The sequence below is a fragment of the Neomonachus schauinslandi genome, chromosome 1 (assembly GCF_002201575.2).
Source record: "Neomonachus schauinslandi chromosome 1, ASM220157v2, whole genome shotgun sequence".
NCBI classification, from domain to species: Eukaryota; Metazoa; Chordata; class Mammalia; order Carnivora; family Phocidae; genus Neomonachus; species Neomonachus schauinslandi.
The window spans coordinates 40,615,286-40,633,503 of record NC_058403.1 but is presented as its reverse complement, the minus strand read 5'-3'; the positions used below and the strand labels follow the sequence as shown (position 1 = coordinate 40,633,503).

The window sequence follows — 18,218 nt, the reverse complement described above, 5'->3', positions numbered from 1 at the left end:
CTGCCAGCTCTCTCTCAAATAAATAACCACCAGAGACTGTGGACTGTGAGAAACAAACTGAGGGTTCTAGAGGGGAGGGGGGTGGGGGGATGGGCAAGCCTGGTGATGGGTATTAAAGAGGGCACGTTCTGCATGGAGCACTGGGTGTTATATGCAAACAATGAATCATGGAACACCACATCAAAAACTAATGATGTAATGTATGGTGATTAATGTAACATAATAAAATAAAATTAAGAATCTTCGGCATCAGTAAATTCCATTAGCAGATAGAATTTTTTTGGAAACAATCTAATTCGTTTGGACAATTGCTTATATAAAGTGTCTTTATTTGTATGTACTTCCTTTTATTTGATTAGATAAATTTTTCAAGAAGGTAAAAAAAAACTAATGATGTAATGTATGGTGACTAACATAACATAATAAAATAAAATTTAAAAAAATCTTTTAAAAAAAATGACCCTATTACACCCACTGGTCTATGAATTAATGAGGGCAGGGGCCAACTCCATGTTGTATGTAGTTCTAAAACCAGCACCTAGCAGAGTGCCAGTTAAAATTGATCATGTGTCTATCATTTCAGGGTGCCTAAGGATAATCTCTCTCTTCAAAAGAAACACATTATCCAAGTCTTCCTTACCAACCATACTCCATCAATCTTAATACACTGAATGCTTTACATTCAGCTGACTTTACATTTTTTAAATTTATTTGTGCTTAATTTGAAACAAAATTTAATCCTTTTAAAAACAGGAACAGATGAAAAATACAGCATAGGCTTTACAGTCAATAATATACCATCCACTTAAAATTAATATATCATTGTATATCAACTATATTTTAAAAAGAAGTCAGGAATGATATTTCTACTCTCCCTTATTCTATTCGAAACTGATTTGTATAATAAGTGCAATAACAATTAATAAATACAGTAATCTGAATGTGCTCAGTTTGATTTTACAAAGACAGCTTAGGTTTTTTTTCCCTTTTCAAGTTTTCTACCTTTTATTTATTTTCTTGTCTAACTGCAAAAATTAAGACCTTATGTATAATAATGAATTGAGTTGATGGTAGCAGGATTCTCATTTCTACTTTAAGATAAATGCTTTTCATGTTTTACTACTGAATATGATTTTGTAGGGTTTTGTTTTGTTTTGTTGTTTTTACATACATTTATCAGACATATACATTTTCTATGTAGGATGTGCTAAGAAAAAATTTTAAAGTAAAATGTTTATTTTCTTTATCGAGATTGACTTTTTCTTTTCTATCTATCAATGTTGTGAATTTTTAGAATGATTAAATAGTAAACCAACTTTGCATTCTTGGAATAAACTAAACTTGAGCATTATATAGTATCATTTTTGATAAAATTATTAGCTATGGCTTTATAATTATTCCAGTGTTACTGAATTTTTGTTCATGCATTACAGTTTTTCTCCCCTCTGAAAATATTCTTGTATGATTTGGTATCAAGATATCCTCAGCCTCACGAGTTAGGGATGTTTCTTTTTCTCACTTTCTGCAAGAATTTGTGTATGATTAGAATTATACAGACAGTTATTAAGCAAGTATATAATTATAGTTTTTCTTTTAGGAGAGTTATTGTATATTATTTTTTTATTTTTTTTTAAAGATTTTATTTATTTATTTGACAGAGAGAGACACAGCGAGAGAGGGAACACAAGCAGGGGGAGTGGGAGAGGGAGAAGCTTCCCGCAGAGCAGGGAGCCCGATGTAAGGCTCGATGTGGGGCTCGATCTCAGGACCTTGGGATCATGACCTGAGCCAAAGGCAGATGCTTAATGACTGAGCCACCCAGGTGTCCCGAGTTATTGTATATTTAAACTAGCACTCTTTAAAATTGGTCTTTGGGCACATGTAAGTCATGCTCTAACAAATGTTGTTAAGTTGCATTTAACCTTTCAAAAATATCATAAACCCATCCTATCTAAATGGGGAAAATACACAACAACACATTTTTTTTGTAATTCAAATGTGGCCAATTCAACCAAGAAATATAAATGGACAATGTTGAAGAAATAAGGAAAATTCTTAAATGTGTAAAAATAGCATTCTCTATCTTATTTTTTTCTCCAATATATTTGAAAGACTTCCCTAATTTCATTGTTGTAGACACTTGGATAGAGATGTTCTCAATTCCTTTCTCAAATTAGGCATGAATGCATGAGAACTTGTGTCATCAGAGTTTATTCTAACAAACTATTTCTATAAATTATTAATAAAATACATATAACATACATATTGTCTATTTTGAATATTACAGGGAATTAGAAGTGCAGAAGAAAACTTTCAGAGAGAAGCAAACAGGACATAGCAAGAATTTGGCATAGTCACCACAGAATGACATTTTATTTCAGCAATATTTTTTATCATATGTGCAGGAGATAGAAAGGTGCGAATAAATGACAAAGCCTTTGCTGTAAAGTGGATGCTCACACCATTATAGAAATATTTTAATCATGAGAAATTATCCTAATGTTCTGCTCACTATATTCCTTAATGATGCAAAGTTACAATTACACTACATTATTATTTTTTTTTAATTTTCAGAAAATAATTCCTCCCCAAATACCAACAAAACCACATCAGTCTTATATAATTCCTTCTATTTCACTAGGTAAAAAGTGGTCAATGGGGGTCTTCTTGGAGTATGAACATCATTTGACTAATGGTGTGATGGCAGAAATATCAAACATTTGCTAAAAACAAGTTCCATCTTTTTGAACTTCAACTAAAATTGGTAACACATGTTAGTACCAAGTTCTGGGCAGAGACTATGCCCCCAGCTTTCTGCTACTTTGAAGATCAGAGACTCTTTCACCTTCTCTTGTTTAAGACCATCAAGCTCAAAACGTATCATTAAAATTGTTTATGGTTCAATTCAAATAAATGGAAATATAATGATTGAATAGAGGGCTTTCTCTAAATGACTTGAAAATGATACCTTATAACAGACGTAGTGTTTCAAGCATATAATTAATAGCAATATTAAAAAGAATTATTAATGGGCAAAAAAAAAAAGAATTGCTTTCAAGAATTTTTTTTTCTATACAGCCAAGATTAACTGATAAATTCTCAAACTTAACAGAAGTGGTAATTTAGATTTTCACAACTCTATTTCACTTAACAATGTATTCCTATATAATCTTATTTGATCTTTAAAGTATCTAGAAATAGTGAAGTAGAACTGCTATTCTGAATTACAAGTGAAGAAACTGAGTCTGTGAGTGGTTTGATTTGCCAGAGGTCTCACAACCAGTTGAGTTGAGTAAAAACTTGAACTCTGGCCCTCTAATTCTTAATCTGGATACTGATATAATTGGTTTTCTTCTTTAAACACAATTTTGTTCATTAAATTATAAGCTATGCATCACTCTTGGGTGTTGCTGTGTGTGTTTCTGAACTTTGCAATTAGATTGTTTTAGCAGTCATATATTCTCAGGAAACAAAGAAAATAATAGGAGTGGATGCATAACTTCTGGTGACAAAATTGCCTTATTTATATGTTCAATGCAACATATTAACTTCATTTTAAGGCATTTCTATTTCCTCTCAGATGTTATAGGGTACCAGACTTAGAGCTTTTAAATATGCTACTAAAAGAGTTCAAAATCTAATCTAGGTCTGCTACTCTATTATGTTTGCACTATAAGAGATGACTGGGATCTATATAGTCAGATTTGGCAGCCTTTTACATGCTTATTTGACCAGGGAGATTTATCAAATTTAGAACTTTCACCCTAAGAATAAGGCAGTTGTAATCCACATTAGAATGTTACAAAAATCAGACTTGAATAAGGAATTTAATGTATAATACCTATGATTTTTAAAGCATTTTTTTTCCTTAATGCATTCTTTTTCTGCAGTTTGGTCTTGGGTATTGCTTTATGGATTTCTTTTCCAGCTGACCATAATTCATATTTGATTATTTCATTTTAATATTTAAAGAAAACCTGCCATAATAATTATGGTTTAATGTTGCTCATCATTCAGTGAATGAATTTATAGGTAACAGCTAGCACAAAAAACAGGTTATTTTCAATAATTTATTAACATTGGAAACCAAAAAATCAATTTTCTTTTTTTTTACATTTTTTATTTTGTTATGTTAATCACCATACATTACATCATTAGTTTTTGATGTAGTGTTCCATGATTCATAAGAGCCTATCAATAAACAAAATTAAATTTAAATCTAATATTTATCTTGATAGTCACTTTCGTCATTTTTTATTAGGTGTAGGTGTTGGAGAAGTTAGGTGATAATTCTGCCCATGCTAAAATATAATGATGTTTTCCATCACTCCCTGACTGATGCACGCAGTTACACAATTGCACTTCCTTGAAGCATGCATTCAATTTAATGAGCCAACACCAAAGAAAGACCTATAGGTAGAAGATATTGCTCTTTTGTCCATTCAATCAATCAATTTTTTTAATTCCTTAACATTGGTAAATTAAGAACCTAGTATGATCCAGTTTCTATTTTCATCACTGCTTAAAAATAACATGGATTCTTCCCTTTATGAGAGTTCACATTTTGTTTTAGGTATTAAGGGTTATTAATTCTTTCCAGAAAATTTTTGAAGCTTGAGGGATTCCTTGCTATGATCAAATTATTAGGGAAATCTTTTTTTAAAAAATCAAGATATAAAAGAATAAGTAGAATACAAAATGAATATTAGAAACTCATTTTTGTCCATTGTTGGGGACAAGAGGTGAAACCAACAGACCAAATTTCCAATGCTATCTCCAGAACTTTCTAGTTAGACAGGCTGCTTGCTCTTTATAGTTATCTTTTGTTCAAATGCAAATGGAATTATTGTATCTAATTCACAGGGTAGTGGTAATAATGAAATGACATCCATAGTACAACGTCTGGCACACAATAGTCAACTCATAAAGAAAACCTTATAAAAAAAAAACTTATGAAAATTGAGTTAAAATAAAAATGGCTATACAAGTACAAATAAGTTTCCTCCCCAAGGGCGGGCTCAAGAACTGAAGGACAACCACTTGGTGAGGACGATATAAAGGAGAATAAATGGCTAATCGATTATTAAAACACCAGTGAGACATAAAATTAAGAATTATGGCATCAAGTAGTATGCTCTTGCCCTGAAGGAACAAAGGATTTGAACATTTTCCCAATCCTTACTACTACTACAGTTTTTTTTATTAATTTAAAAAGTTAAAAAATGTTCTTCAGAAAATATTTCAGAGTTACTACTAGTATGGCCTAATACTTAGGAGTACAAAGGAAAAAGTGCTTTTTACCATACTTAATATGGGCTTACAGTTATGGTTTAATTCTACATTACTCAGTTCTTTTTTTTTTTTAAGATTTTATTTATTTGACAGAGAGAGAGACAGCCAGAGAGTGGACACAAGCAGGCGGAGTGGGAGAGGGAGATCAGGCTTCCCGCCGAGCAGAGAGCCCGATGTGGGGCTCGATCCCAGAACCCTGAGCCGAAGGCAGACGCTTAACCATTGAGCCACCCAGGCGCCGCTACATTACTCAGTTCTGAATCCCATTTATTATATAAGAAAAATCCAAAGGAAATCAAAATACATTTCAATTATACCATGCTCTGTGAGAAAGGAACTGCCTTTTTAGTCACACTAAGATGAGAATAGGTATTAGTGCCATTTGGAAAGTGCTCCGTGTAATGTTAAAGAAAAATATCGTTGTGAAAAATATAATGTGTAATGTCTGTTGGTAACCATAGAATATGTAAATGTGGTGCCAATGAATTATCCCCTAAAGGATGCCAAATTTCCTGCCATATGTTGTCTTTCGCTCTAAGTAGTTTGCTGCCAATTTAGCTTATTCTTCATCCTGTGCTCCAAAATCTTGAAGAAAAAAAAAAATCCTACAACATTCTCAAGAGGTTTTCATTGGTACTGGAGCCAAAAATCACATATCTGCCTCACGGGATTCCTTTTGAGTCTGGCTGGAGAAATTATCATGGAAATAAGCTCAGATCTCTATTGTGGGCTGTGAGCCAGGGTTTCCCCAGACCAGTCAAAAATGCATCTGGGACTCTAGATTAGAATTATTTGAAATCCACAGAGAACCAGGAAAAGGCCTTGGGTCTAATGTGATCCCAATCTTTACAGCTCAGAAGCAGTCCCCAAACTCCCATAATTTTCCTAAAGCCAGGAGGGTAAAGATTTGGAAGTTTAACTGAAACTGGTGAACAGTAAAAGAAAAGGCAGCTAGCTGGGAGTTCCCAGCAATTCCTGTCAAAATTGAGTCATTGTTTTTCCTTGCTACTTTACGTAACAGAGACTTCTCCACAATTCACTTCTTAACTATCTTTTCATCAGTGTGTCTTAATACAGTCCAATTTTTTCAGCTCCTAATTTTTTTCCAATCTTTAAAGATCTAGAATAACACTTTCAATATACTACTACTTAAATATCTTTGCTTTTCTGTCAAAGAAAGACAGGTTAATCCCAAACTAGTCTTTCTGTTAGGACTGACAGCTATAAAAAGAATCAAAATTCTTTAATGACTGAGTTTGGGTTTAAATAACCTCTGCTCAACACAGGCAAAAGTCTGTCTTTTGACTTGACTTACTTTTAGTAACAACTCCCTCCAGTCGAATGATGTTGGGATGGTCAAATTGTCCCATAATGCTTGCTTCTCCCAGGAAGTCTCTCCTCTGCTTTTCTGTGTAGCCCACTTTCAGGGTTTTGATGGCCACTGAAATCTCTTTTTTTGAAGGAAGTTTTAAGCGACCACTGCACACTTCTCCAAATTCACCTGTTGGAAGAACAGAACAACAACAAAAGGTAAGGAATTATATAATAAAAAGGTATCAGTAGAGAGCAACTGTTTCCTCTCAATAATCCCATTCAAAATATTTACACCTTTGATCTGCAAGATGTACACTGTAGGCCTTCAACTTATTTCAGAAGATGATAATCAGAGACTCCCTAAGAAACCTCAGGACATCCACACTCTATGGAAAATGGACCTTGTGAGTAGCCTCATACATTTTCAAGTACTGCATTGTGAATAATAGAATATGAAAGAACAAGAGGAAAATTGAAAGCTCTATTTAATAGGATTTTAACTCCTTGTTATCATAGCTACCATTTCCTGAGGATAATCAACAGACCAACACAGATATTATGGGTTGAGCAATAGATTAAATTTCAGATGTTTCTAGCCATTCTGTTATTACTAAGAGAACCAATTTAGCAATATACTCAGACTCTCTGAAAATGAGAACAGAAGCATCTCCTACCAATTCATTTTATTGGAGTATTGGCATGTTGCATTACTGACATACTAGTTGTAAAGTTCTCTGAGCTTCTGGAAGGAAGGAGAAAATACTAGTATGAAAAAAAAGGTAGCAATCTTTTCTATAGAATCACTATAAAAATTTTCTTAGATTCAATGTCTTCAATAAAAACTTGTCTTAAATGCATGATTAACCCAGAATTTACTGAATATGGAGTATTGCTGACTTTTAAATAGTCTAAGTCAACTAATCTAAAGCTGCCTAGAACTAGTTTGGGCACTGACTTCATATATATTGTTATTGAGAAGATTTATCCATAACTCTTGCATCATATTTTGAGCTTCCTGAGGGCAGAGAACTTCTACATCCATTTCTCTGACCCACTGCTTGCCATGGTAATTGCCACAAAGGAGTGCCACCCGTAGAATGTTCTTTGTTTATAGATGAAATCCTAATATTATGTGGATTATCAGATCTGATTTGTATAACATCTTAAAATGTGTTTTTTTTTAAATATCAAATGAGAGGTTTTTCTAAAAAGGATGAATTACATGATTATTAGGGTATCTACGGAATGGAAGCGCATTCTTGGTCCAACCTTCTCACTGTGAGTTTTTATACCAGCTCCTTGCCCCCTGGATCAGCCAGAGAGAAGCTGTCAAGAAGTGAGATGCTTCTTTTCTATATTTTGTTCAAGCAAGTGCTTCAACCCACAAAAGCAGCAGGTTATCCTATTGATTTACCAGCTGCATTACTACAAATAACTCACTTCTCTCCAGGAAGCTCTAAACTCCCCCAGACTTGACTCTTTCTCAGGAATCCAGTTTTGTCTCTTTTTCCAAAACAATGACTTATGCTGTAACTTATCAAAGTCACTTAAGGTCCAAAAGCAGTTATTTATACATTTTTTTAAAATAAATACTCATCAATTGGCAACAGTATGACAGACACATTGAAAAACACAGAGTTATAATGCTAAATAAGGCAGATCTCATTTCCTCCTTTAGAGGGAGTGTAGAGAAAATAATGATATCTGTAGCTAGAGTGTTCTTTCGGATTACGGGAAGAATCAGGGGTGGAATTTGAGAGCATTCCATTGACTTTTGAAATCCAAGGGAGAATATGTCATTATAGAGTGTGAGTAATAGGGGGAGAGGTTATGATGCAAAGTAAATCATTGTTAGAATCTGTAAGCAAGAGTAAGTGTCCCTGGGAGTGGCTCAGCTGGTTAAGCATCTGTCTGCCTTCTGCTCAGGTCATGATCTTGGGTTCCTGGCATTAAGCCCCGCATTGGGCTCCCTGCCCTGAGGGGAGTCTGCTTCTCCCTCTCCCTCTGCCCCCCCTTTGTGTGCACACATGTGCACGCTCTCTCTCAAATAAATAAATAAAATATATTTTTAAAAAGAATAAGCATTCCTTTCCTGATATTGGGTTATTAGAACATTGCCAGAGAGCTCCAGTTCATGTTGTGTAAACATTAAGTTTGAGCAAACCGTAAGGAATGATCCACAATAAACTTTAATTTTCTGAAAGAAAGTTCTGCCATTATCATGAGTCAAAATGCTGTAATGGATCATGTTTTAAATTTTGATGTTATCACCACTTATTCTAGACAACAAATCACTTGTCAACAGATTGCAGGACAGACAGTGTAGAACTGTGGGACAGAGTATGGATTCTAGGGCCTAATTTCCTCGGTCACCTATCAGTCGTGTGATTTTGAGCAAGCATCTTAACCTCTCTGTGCCTTTGTCTCCTTATCTATAACTTGGCAACACCAATTGTGTCTAACTCATAAGGTCTTTGTGCAATTAAAGGAATGAATGTATGTAAAGACACATAGTATTTTCCTCTCTGAGTTCAGAACCACCTTAAGAAGGATAAATTATCTATCTACCTCTGAAGAGTTAGATCAAATTGAAGCACAAATATAAAAATGCTTTTTAAATTGTCAAGTTTTGTATCGATGTGAGAAGAGGTTGCTGTGATGATGATGGTGACAGCAAGGTTAATGTCACCTTGGACAAGTATTTATAAAGGAGAGTATTTTGTAAAAGTACCTCACTGGGGTGATGGGGAAGAGTTTGAATTTCAAGTGGGTCAATGAGAGTTCCTTTCTTTCTTCTCAATGGGATATCTGACATATGTAAATGTCTATCTACCTCCAAAATTCAGAAAATGATGTTTCAGTAATGCTAATTTTTAAAAACCCCAGAATTTTGAAATGTGATTATTTCATCATATAAATACTAGAAATGGTCACCAATATATTATACTAAACATAGAAATGTTAACTATTAATTCAGTTCTCTTTATAATAACTTAAAACAACTCTGTTGGAAAAATTAACAAAGATTGGGCAAACACAATGGTCGATCTTTCCATCTGGTCAAATTTTACACGGTCTTACTCAATTAACTTTGAAACTATAAGAAAGAAAACTTAGATCCTGTCATTCTCATCATTTCTAAGTTAAAACACAACTACAAGAATCACTTGGAAGGCACTGCTTGATTTTTTAAATCCAATAAGTGCAGCAGTTTTTATTTGTCCTTTGAAATAAACTATGCTTTATGAGAATGGGCACACTGTATTCCGATTTAAGATGTATAATGCAAAATTGCTCAAAGTAAAATTTCTTACACTCATGTTATTTAAAATAGAGGAAAAAATCTACTTGTGTTTAAGTAGAATACACTCTGCCTTGGCTTCAAATTCCGCTCTCCTCCTACTATTTTAATAAGAGAAGCTTAATAAAAATACGTATAGAACAATGTTAATGTGTCAGCTAAGCACTGCACATTAACAGGAATTACCACAATCCTCACAAAAATGTTAGATGAAGGCACTACTGTAATTATTAGTGTCTAGTATGGACTTTGAAATTGAAAAGTTAAAGATTCAAATTTTGGTTTTCAGTTAGTAACTAACTATAGGTCATCCAGATTTTTAGCTATTGTTTCCTCATCTGGTGAAATGGAGACAATGCCTATCCAATAGGCTAATAAAGTTAAATATCATGTGAATGCCTAGCATAGGATAGAGAATTAAACGAATATATTCTACTTTCAGAAATTTTCAGTATTTAATCTTTGAAATAATGGTTGGATGGAGGAATAAAACTGGGAATTTTAGTCATTATGAATTCCATTATTAAAAAATTTACTACTTTGAGAAAGTAAATTTATGGTTCAATTTTAATTTTGTTATTTGCAATAAGGGCTTAATTTTCCGATTAGCCAAAGTATAAATGAGAGTTTCCGTTATATCTATTTCTTTGTATAAAATCTCTGACAGAAACTTAGAGAATTGGCTGACATATATAGAGTCTTTCTGCATATTTAATTGACTGCGAAAGTTTTGTCTCTGAAAGATTCAGTCTTGCAGCAATGAAAGATAATTGCTAATCAATTTAGCACAATTATTAAATTTTTATGGACAACATTACTTTTAAAAATGTAAAAGGATATAGGAAATGAGTAAGTGTATAAATGAAAGAAGGCTGGCCAGGAATAGATTGTTATTGAAGTTGTTGTGGAAATGGGTACTGTTATACTATACTCTCCATTATACTATTATACAATTTCCTCTACTTTTGTAGATATTTTACATTTTGTAAAACAAAATGTTAAGAAAAACTGATAGCTTTCAAAATCTCAATCTCTTATTCTATCTTGGTGATGACAAACCCTTGAAAGGCGAATCAAGGCAGACTAGAACTGGGTGTACAAATTATATTGAGATCTTCCAGGAGAGGTATAATTGACCTTGAAGATCTACTTGTTTGCAAGCAAAGCAGGCACAGTATTATTGCCCTGAATGTGGCAAATGAGGATATTGGCTACACAACCCTGAAAATGGGGCATATGTCTATTTTTTTTACAAATATGTTTGAAGAGAGAAATGAAAAAAGATGATTTGTCCTGATCTTTAATAAGCATCAGGGATTATTAACTGAGTCAGTGTAAGTAGCCTTTCCTTTTATCTCATTTATCAGATACCATTTTTAATGAGTGTGTTTTGTCTCACACCACTGTGTTCTAGATATCTGGTGTTATCAATAACATTGATATATTTAAGCTTTTACTAATGCAGAGGGTCCCAAAGTTCAAGGTCCCAAATGTCTGTCTAGCCTTCTGGACACTGGCTAAGCATAAGTGGATTTCTCCTCCTCACATCAGTTGAGCGTGCAAAGGTTTTGTGCTACCTATGCTTCCGAGGTTTCCACGTTAGAGAACAGTGCACTCTTGTGGGACATTAACACCAGCACTACAAAAGCTCTCTGCACCACAGAGCAGTTTACAAAGCAGAACTGCACAAATGAAAGAGTAATCAATATATATTTGTTTTAACTGGATTAACATGGATATATGATGAATGTGTATATTCTTAAGTCTTCGATTTTGGAAAAAGAAGCACATACTCTATTCTCCTTTTATGAATTCCTAGTTCCATATTTTACTATTACCTGCACATGTGAGTATTTTTTTTAAAGATTTTATTTATTTATTTGACAGAGAGAGACACAGCGAGAGAGGGAACACAAACAGGGGGAGTGGGAGAGGGAGAAGCAGGATTCCCGCGGAGCAGGGAGCCTGATGCGGGGCTCGCTCGATCCCAGGACCCTGGGATCAGGACCTGAGCCAAAGGTGGACGCTTAATGACTGAGCCACCCAGGCGCCCCTGCACATGTGAGTTTTAGGAGGATAAAATATTAATAAAGTTAGAGGAGAAGATTTAGTGAATTATCATCTTATTTAGATAATATGAATTACTCAGTTTGTCCTGCTTGAATAGCAAATACCACTAGAATTCTAAATACTGCTTTGATGTACAGACACAGAAACAGAGAAAATTATATGCACATTTATGTAAAGAAGCATCAGTCATATATATAGTACTTGCAGAAAACATGATCCGATATGTTATGCATAATTCAATGAGTTAATTTCTCAGTCTTTCTATTCCCTACATCAACTTCGCAATTGTTTTTAAAACAATATTGACTAATGAGATGATGGAATAAAACTATTGTACAATATTTTTTTTTACTTTTAAGTAGTAGTTTTTATTCAGTCTCACACTGCATGTCTGTAAGTGTTCATACATTTATGTGTAAATGTATAAATATCATTACTTATAAGTACCTATAATTTTTATTGGAAATATGCAACTGCTATTAACAATCCACAGGTATTTGTTAATGGATCTATGATTGACTAGATTCATGATTAGAATGAAGAGATGTCTATATGAAAACAAGCTTCAACACAAATGAATTAAGACTATACAAAGTTACAGGCAACTATTAAAATGGAGCACTTTACATTACTTAAACTATTCACTCAAAAATAGTTTTAAGTAAATTTGTGTAAAATGTGTCATTTATGATTTTATTTCGTGTTGTCTCTTTTTTTAATCCCAAAGAGGATTCTAAAATTACCTTTTTTACAAAATCAAAATTTTCACGTGGTGAGCTTGTTTAAAATAAGACACTTTTATCCTGTTATCCCTATTCAGCCAGATAGGCTTTGTGACACCTGATCAGCACAGCCAGGGGAGGACTGAGCTCTTGTGGCTGCCGGCTCTGAAATTCAATAAATAAAAAGCTGACCATGGTCTATGAGTCTGTAAGTCTGGCACCTTTGAAATCATTCCATTCCATTAGATACTCCTTCATTTACTTTTTGCCTGCCTTTGATCATGAAATCAGGAAAAAAAAAAATGTCCCTTTTCATAGCAATATAACTTAGGCTTGGGAACGTGAGGGATCTCAGGCAGCATTCTTATTCATAGTTGTAAACTTGTAATTGACACGGGGTTGAGAGTGGGATTACTGTGGTGGTTACCTGCTCCAACAACTTTGTCAATGGATATGTTGGTGGCATCCAATTCCTTGGCAAACTCATGAACTGCTTGGGTAGGGTCTTCGTATGTGTGTGGGTCAACGTAAGTCCTGAGACCTGGAAGTTTTACTGTTTAAAGGAAGGAAGAAAGGCATTATTGTAGCTAGATTTTAAAATTTTAAAATTTTACTGACACAATTTTGTAATCACATTGCTAGTGAAAAAAAAATCCCCATTACAAAAAAGTACACCAACCTTTAGTTTATTCTCAGGTACCACAGCAACTGGCAGACAGAGAAGTGGGACTAAGTATTGAACCACTTAAGAAACAAAGTTTCCCATAATGAAACAAATGAGGAAACACAATGAACTTTCTCTGCAAAAACATTAGAAGGAAAATGGACTTTCAAAAAGGGGAATCTCAAGGAGATGGTGTTTCAGAATTGAGTAGACCCAGTAATTACTACCAGAAGTGTTAGTGAGTGAACACCAATAAGGCTATTACACATTTATGATTCTACGAAGAGTGCAGTAAACAAATATTTATGACAATGCCACATCTGACAATAAATCAGTTTGTGAAATAACTCCATAAGGTGGAACGGCAGCTATAATTACAGATAAATTAATTAAAGGATATAAAACATCATGTCTTTTGTCTGACACTATTCTGCTTTCAGTAACATTCACAATCAAAATCCCCCACTGCAGTTATAGATCTACTTAAACCTGTGAGGATACATATATACAAAGTGAGTATTATATGCATGTACTAATATAGTATCAATTAACTGAAATCTTATTGTATAGCTTTTCAACATAGTTCAGGGCAATATAAATTCTCTGTAAGTTTAATAATGGTGCTAAGAAGCTAAATTCCAAATACAAATTATTTTTATAGCTTGTTAAATATAAACCTCCTTCATAATATATGTATTTATTTAATTATTCTGAAGGTGAAATTTTTTGTGATGTTCTATAATCAAAATAACATGGATAGAAGATAAGGGAGAATCATTTTGGATTTCATTCAATACTAATGAGATTCCGATCATTTGGAAAAATAAGTCGTATTAGAAACAATTTGGAATGTTCCATAAACTAACTTTCTTTAAAGTAAAATTATTTTTTTTTAAGTAAGCTCTATGCCCAATGTGGGGCTTGAACTCACAACCCTGAGATCAAGAGTCACATGCTTTACCAGCTGAGCCAGCCAGGCACCCCTAAAATAAATTTTTAAAAAAGGGAGACTAGGATCTACTAAAGTACATGAACATGCTCTAATATTAAAGGAAATTATATATGTACTAATATGATGGATTTTTACTTTTAATTTTGGTAACACTGGTAAAAAAATATTGGTAACATTGTTTTAGCAAGGGGCAGGGATGCCTAATAGTGATGTATTTTTTCATTTATAACACTATATTATTGAAATTTTTTTTAATCCTAAAGTAACAAATTAAATCAGATGTTGTCTTTTCCAGTATAATTTTATAATGAAACAATCTTAATGACAAATTGCAACTGAACATTCTGTGACGACCAAAGACTTCTTCAACTCCGTTTCAGGCTTTGCATGAAATGAGTGTAGAGACTGATGGCAGCAATTATTCTGGAAAGCCTTCAGCGCAATAGACATCAGGCCAACAGGTCTAGCATTTCATAGCGTGGGCTGAGAAATGATTAGTTTATTGACCTATAGGACTTCTTTTTGAATGCCATGGTTACACCACCTAATAATTTATGTTCCCGCAAAGTATCCATATAGGTTTTGAGTAAAGAAATAGAAGCATATGCAAAAAATGGATTATAAAAATAAATGGTGGTTAGGAAGTAAAAATTCGATATTCCTCAGCTACACCTTCAGATGATTTTGAGACTGCAGGGTAGGACTGGGAGAGTGGGGATCAAATGAAGAAGAAAGGCTAACACTCCCCCTACTCAGAAATGTCCATTCCTTTTGAGCTCCCAGATCAGTTTGCAAGCTTCTGCCATTATTGTAAACATTATTGCTTCCTATAAAGACAGATGGCCGAGCCACTCCTTAGGACAGTGGTCTTCTATAGTTTATTAGTACACTAAACCTATTTCTAATATTAGCAGTACCAAAACACTTTACCCTTAATACAAGCAAACAGATTAAGGAAAGCTCTCATACTTTTCTTGCTTAGGAGTAAGGAAAACAGTAAAAGTAACTGTAGACTTACTAAAATATGTCAGGAAATAAAATTGTGTCAGAATCTTTTTGTAATGAAGGCTCACCTCAAAGGAAAGCTAGGCTATACGATCATCCTGTTTTGATTCATCTCTAGTAGATTATAAGGTAAGGAACTATTAAGGTAAGGAAATTTAATATTCCTTTTCAAGGAAAAAGAAACACTTTTAAAGATAAGGTAAAAACTAAATTCCGCCCCCCCCAAAATGAATTTTTTTTCTTGTAAACAATTACAAATGTTTTACTTTGCTCACGTCCAGGAAATCAATTTGGAAGCAATTTACTAGCAGCAGAATTTGCAAAGATCATTATAAATGAGACGTCAGGAGCAAAGCCTCAAACATTTTAAATAAGCACGGGTTTTAAACAGCCTTGAAAGTATGCTTAGAGTTATCTCCCATAGCTGGCAGCCCTGAGGAGTATATGTATTACTAAATAATCTGAAAATTCAATAGTCATTCCCAACTAAAATCAATCAAATTCACTGCAATGAATTAAAATCATATAAATTGTTTTTCTATCCACATGGAATTTGGGGAACAATACAAATATAACATACACACACCCCCAAGCAAAATAGCCTGTTCACTGTGGGAGCTTAGGCTGCCGACTTTTAACTGCTGAACCCAGAGGTTCCGGGAATCAGGTGATGCAGGATACAAGGCCCATAATCCCTTCACACCAATAATTAAGGGCAACCTACAGAGTAACTGGGCTGTGTCAAGAAAACCAGATAATAAACACATGCACACGTGTTAAGCTACACTACTTTACAGCTCGTTCTGTGCAAACACAATAATTTACATTTCCATTTTACCAGCATGAGTTGCCCTAAGGACAGCAAAAAATAAAAAGGCCTAGCCAGAGAGGGTAAGGGCACAGGATCTTAGGAGGTGAAACACATTTCTTTCCTTTTGAAGCAATATTATAGGATTTGTAACAAGGCTGGAGGGAATAGTTCATAGCTAGAGCTTTTTAAAGTAATACCAAATAAATGGTCTGAAATAAACCAGCTGTAGGATTAAGACGCAGAAAGTTTATGACATGCATATAAGTTACTTTATGCCCTTATAGCTAGGATTAAATGCAATTCTTTTTTGTTTGTCTGTCATAAAGATATTGTGCATTTGAAGAAAATTAACGTTTCAACCAACCCCACCAGAAAAACCAACAGCTAAAACAGATTGGAGGGATAGAGGAACCTGCTTGCAATTGGGATACAGAAACTTATCATTGTTCCAAATTCATGAGCTTTACAATTCTGATATAAAAAAAAACAGTATGGTTTTGCTCTAAAGACAATATTTACATTGACTATCTAACTCAAATTAAGAACAGCTTAATCCACAGGAATGTAACTGCTCTAATTGATGCATGGCGACTGGGACTCTGTTTTTATGGGACCATGAAAAAAGCTAGACAAGTATCCTGTAATTTGTTCATCCATTCTTTTAAGACTTTTGAGTTGGTAACCTAACTAATCTGAAATGATGAGGTGCTGCTATTAGGAAGGTACTACTTTGGCTTTTGTGAATTATTCTGTAAGGACTGCAATGAGATAGAGAAAAAATGCTCTCTGTAAACTCTGTCACTGTGTTCATGTCACATCAATTTACATTTTGGAAGACATTCTTTTTTTTTTTTTGCAAGCTACTGTATGCCCCCTGCATGTTAGCAACAGGAAATCAAGCTTTTATTTGAGTTAGAACTAGAGCTACAATTTTTAGATGCAAAGCCAATGACTGATATAAAGTATGATGCTGAATTGAAAATAATTTTACAAGGCAGTGGTGAATGCCAAAGAAAGTAATGCTTACAAGACCACATTAGTTATATTGGGACTACTTGAGAGCACATAAGTATGAGGATAGCCTGTACTAATTTCCATAAGAACATGCTATTCCATTTGAGTCCACTGATTAGTAATTGCCACATTAAATTGAGTCATAGTTTGGAAAATCAAAATGCTTGGGATGATTTGTTTTGCCAGAAGAAGGAAAAAAAAAAGAGTCTTCTTATTAGATATAAACACTTCATTTCCTTAAAAAAGTATTTCTTTTAGAAAATATTAAAAAGACACTAAACTGATTGGTATTAAAATATGAGGGAAAAGTGCAGGCTTTCCTACTAGTTGGATATCATGTGACTCCAAAATATACAGTTTATTTTAAAGGCTCTCTCCTGGTTGGTTGACAAAACAGAGTAAGGCATTTCACATAAACAGAAGTTGTTTATATTTATTTGGAAGTTAGGAAAGGGAAAAGGTGCCTATTTAGATTTTAGCAAAGGACGAGAAATGAGGCAATTGAAGATACGCTTTGCCTTTCAGCTATGCAGAGCTGACTATGGTCCATACTCTCCATTATGTGCATTATCTGGAAAGAAACCACAGGTTATCCTTCATTTTGGCTTAAGTATGCTGAAATGTGGCCATGTAAAAATTAATGCAGAGCCATGAATTTCCCTCTCCATTTAAAATTAATTTAATTTTGCTCAATTCTTTCATAGGACTACTTTTGCATTCTCTTTGTGGGGAAGTTATCCAATTATAAATCAATAACTGGAAAAACTGAAATACAAAATCCAAAGCACCAAAACAGCTTAGGAACTTACAATGTCCATTCCCGAAATGAAGTCTTTTTTCATCTGTACCGTGTTTTGACTTGTTATAGCCACAGAACCTGGAGGTAAGTCAAGGGAAGAGAACACAGAAAGAAAATATACTTAAAGCAATTATCTATGCTCAGAATGTGCAAAGCACAAAAAAATAAAGCATTTTCCTCAAACAATTAAATGCTTTAGTGAAAGTTTAATGACTTCATATTTTCTAAATCCTTTATAGAAAGCCTCTTTCTCTGGGGACTCTGGAAAGCTGCC

The 18,218-nt window shown here is 33.9% G+C and overlaps 1 protein-coding gene across 2 annotated transcripts in view; it reads right to left on the bottom strand.

The window, feature by feature from the left end:
- Positions 1-18,218, bottom strand: part of EPHA3 (EPH receptor A3) — a 359,545-nt gene that overhangs the window by 52,947 nt on the left and 288,380 nt on the right. For both annotated transcript variants that reach the window (XM_021689408.2, XM_021689410.1), the window contains exons 9-11: positions 17,955-18,022; positions 13,127-13,252; positions 6,608-6,793 (exon numbers count right to left, since the gene is read on the bottom strand). In XM_021689408.2, the coding sequence (XP_021545083.1) occupies positions 6,608-6,793; positions 13,127-13,252; positions 17,955-18,022 (380 nt within the window). The remainder of the gene's footprint in view (positions 1-6,607; positions 6,794-13,126; positions 13,253-17,954; positions 18,023-18,218) is intronic.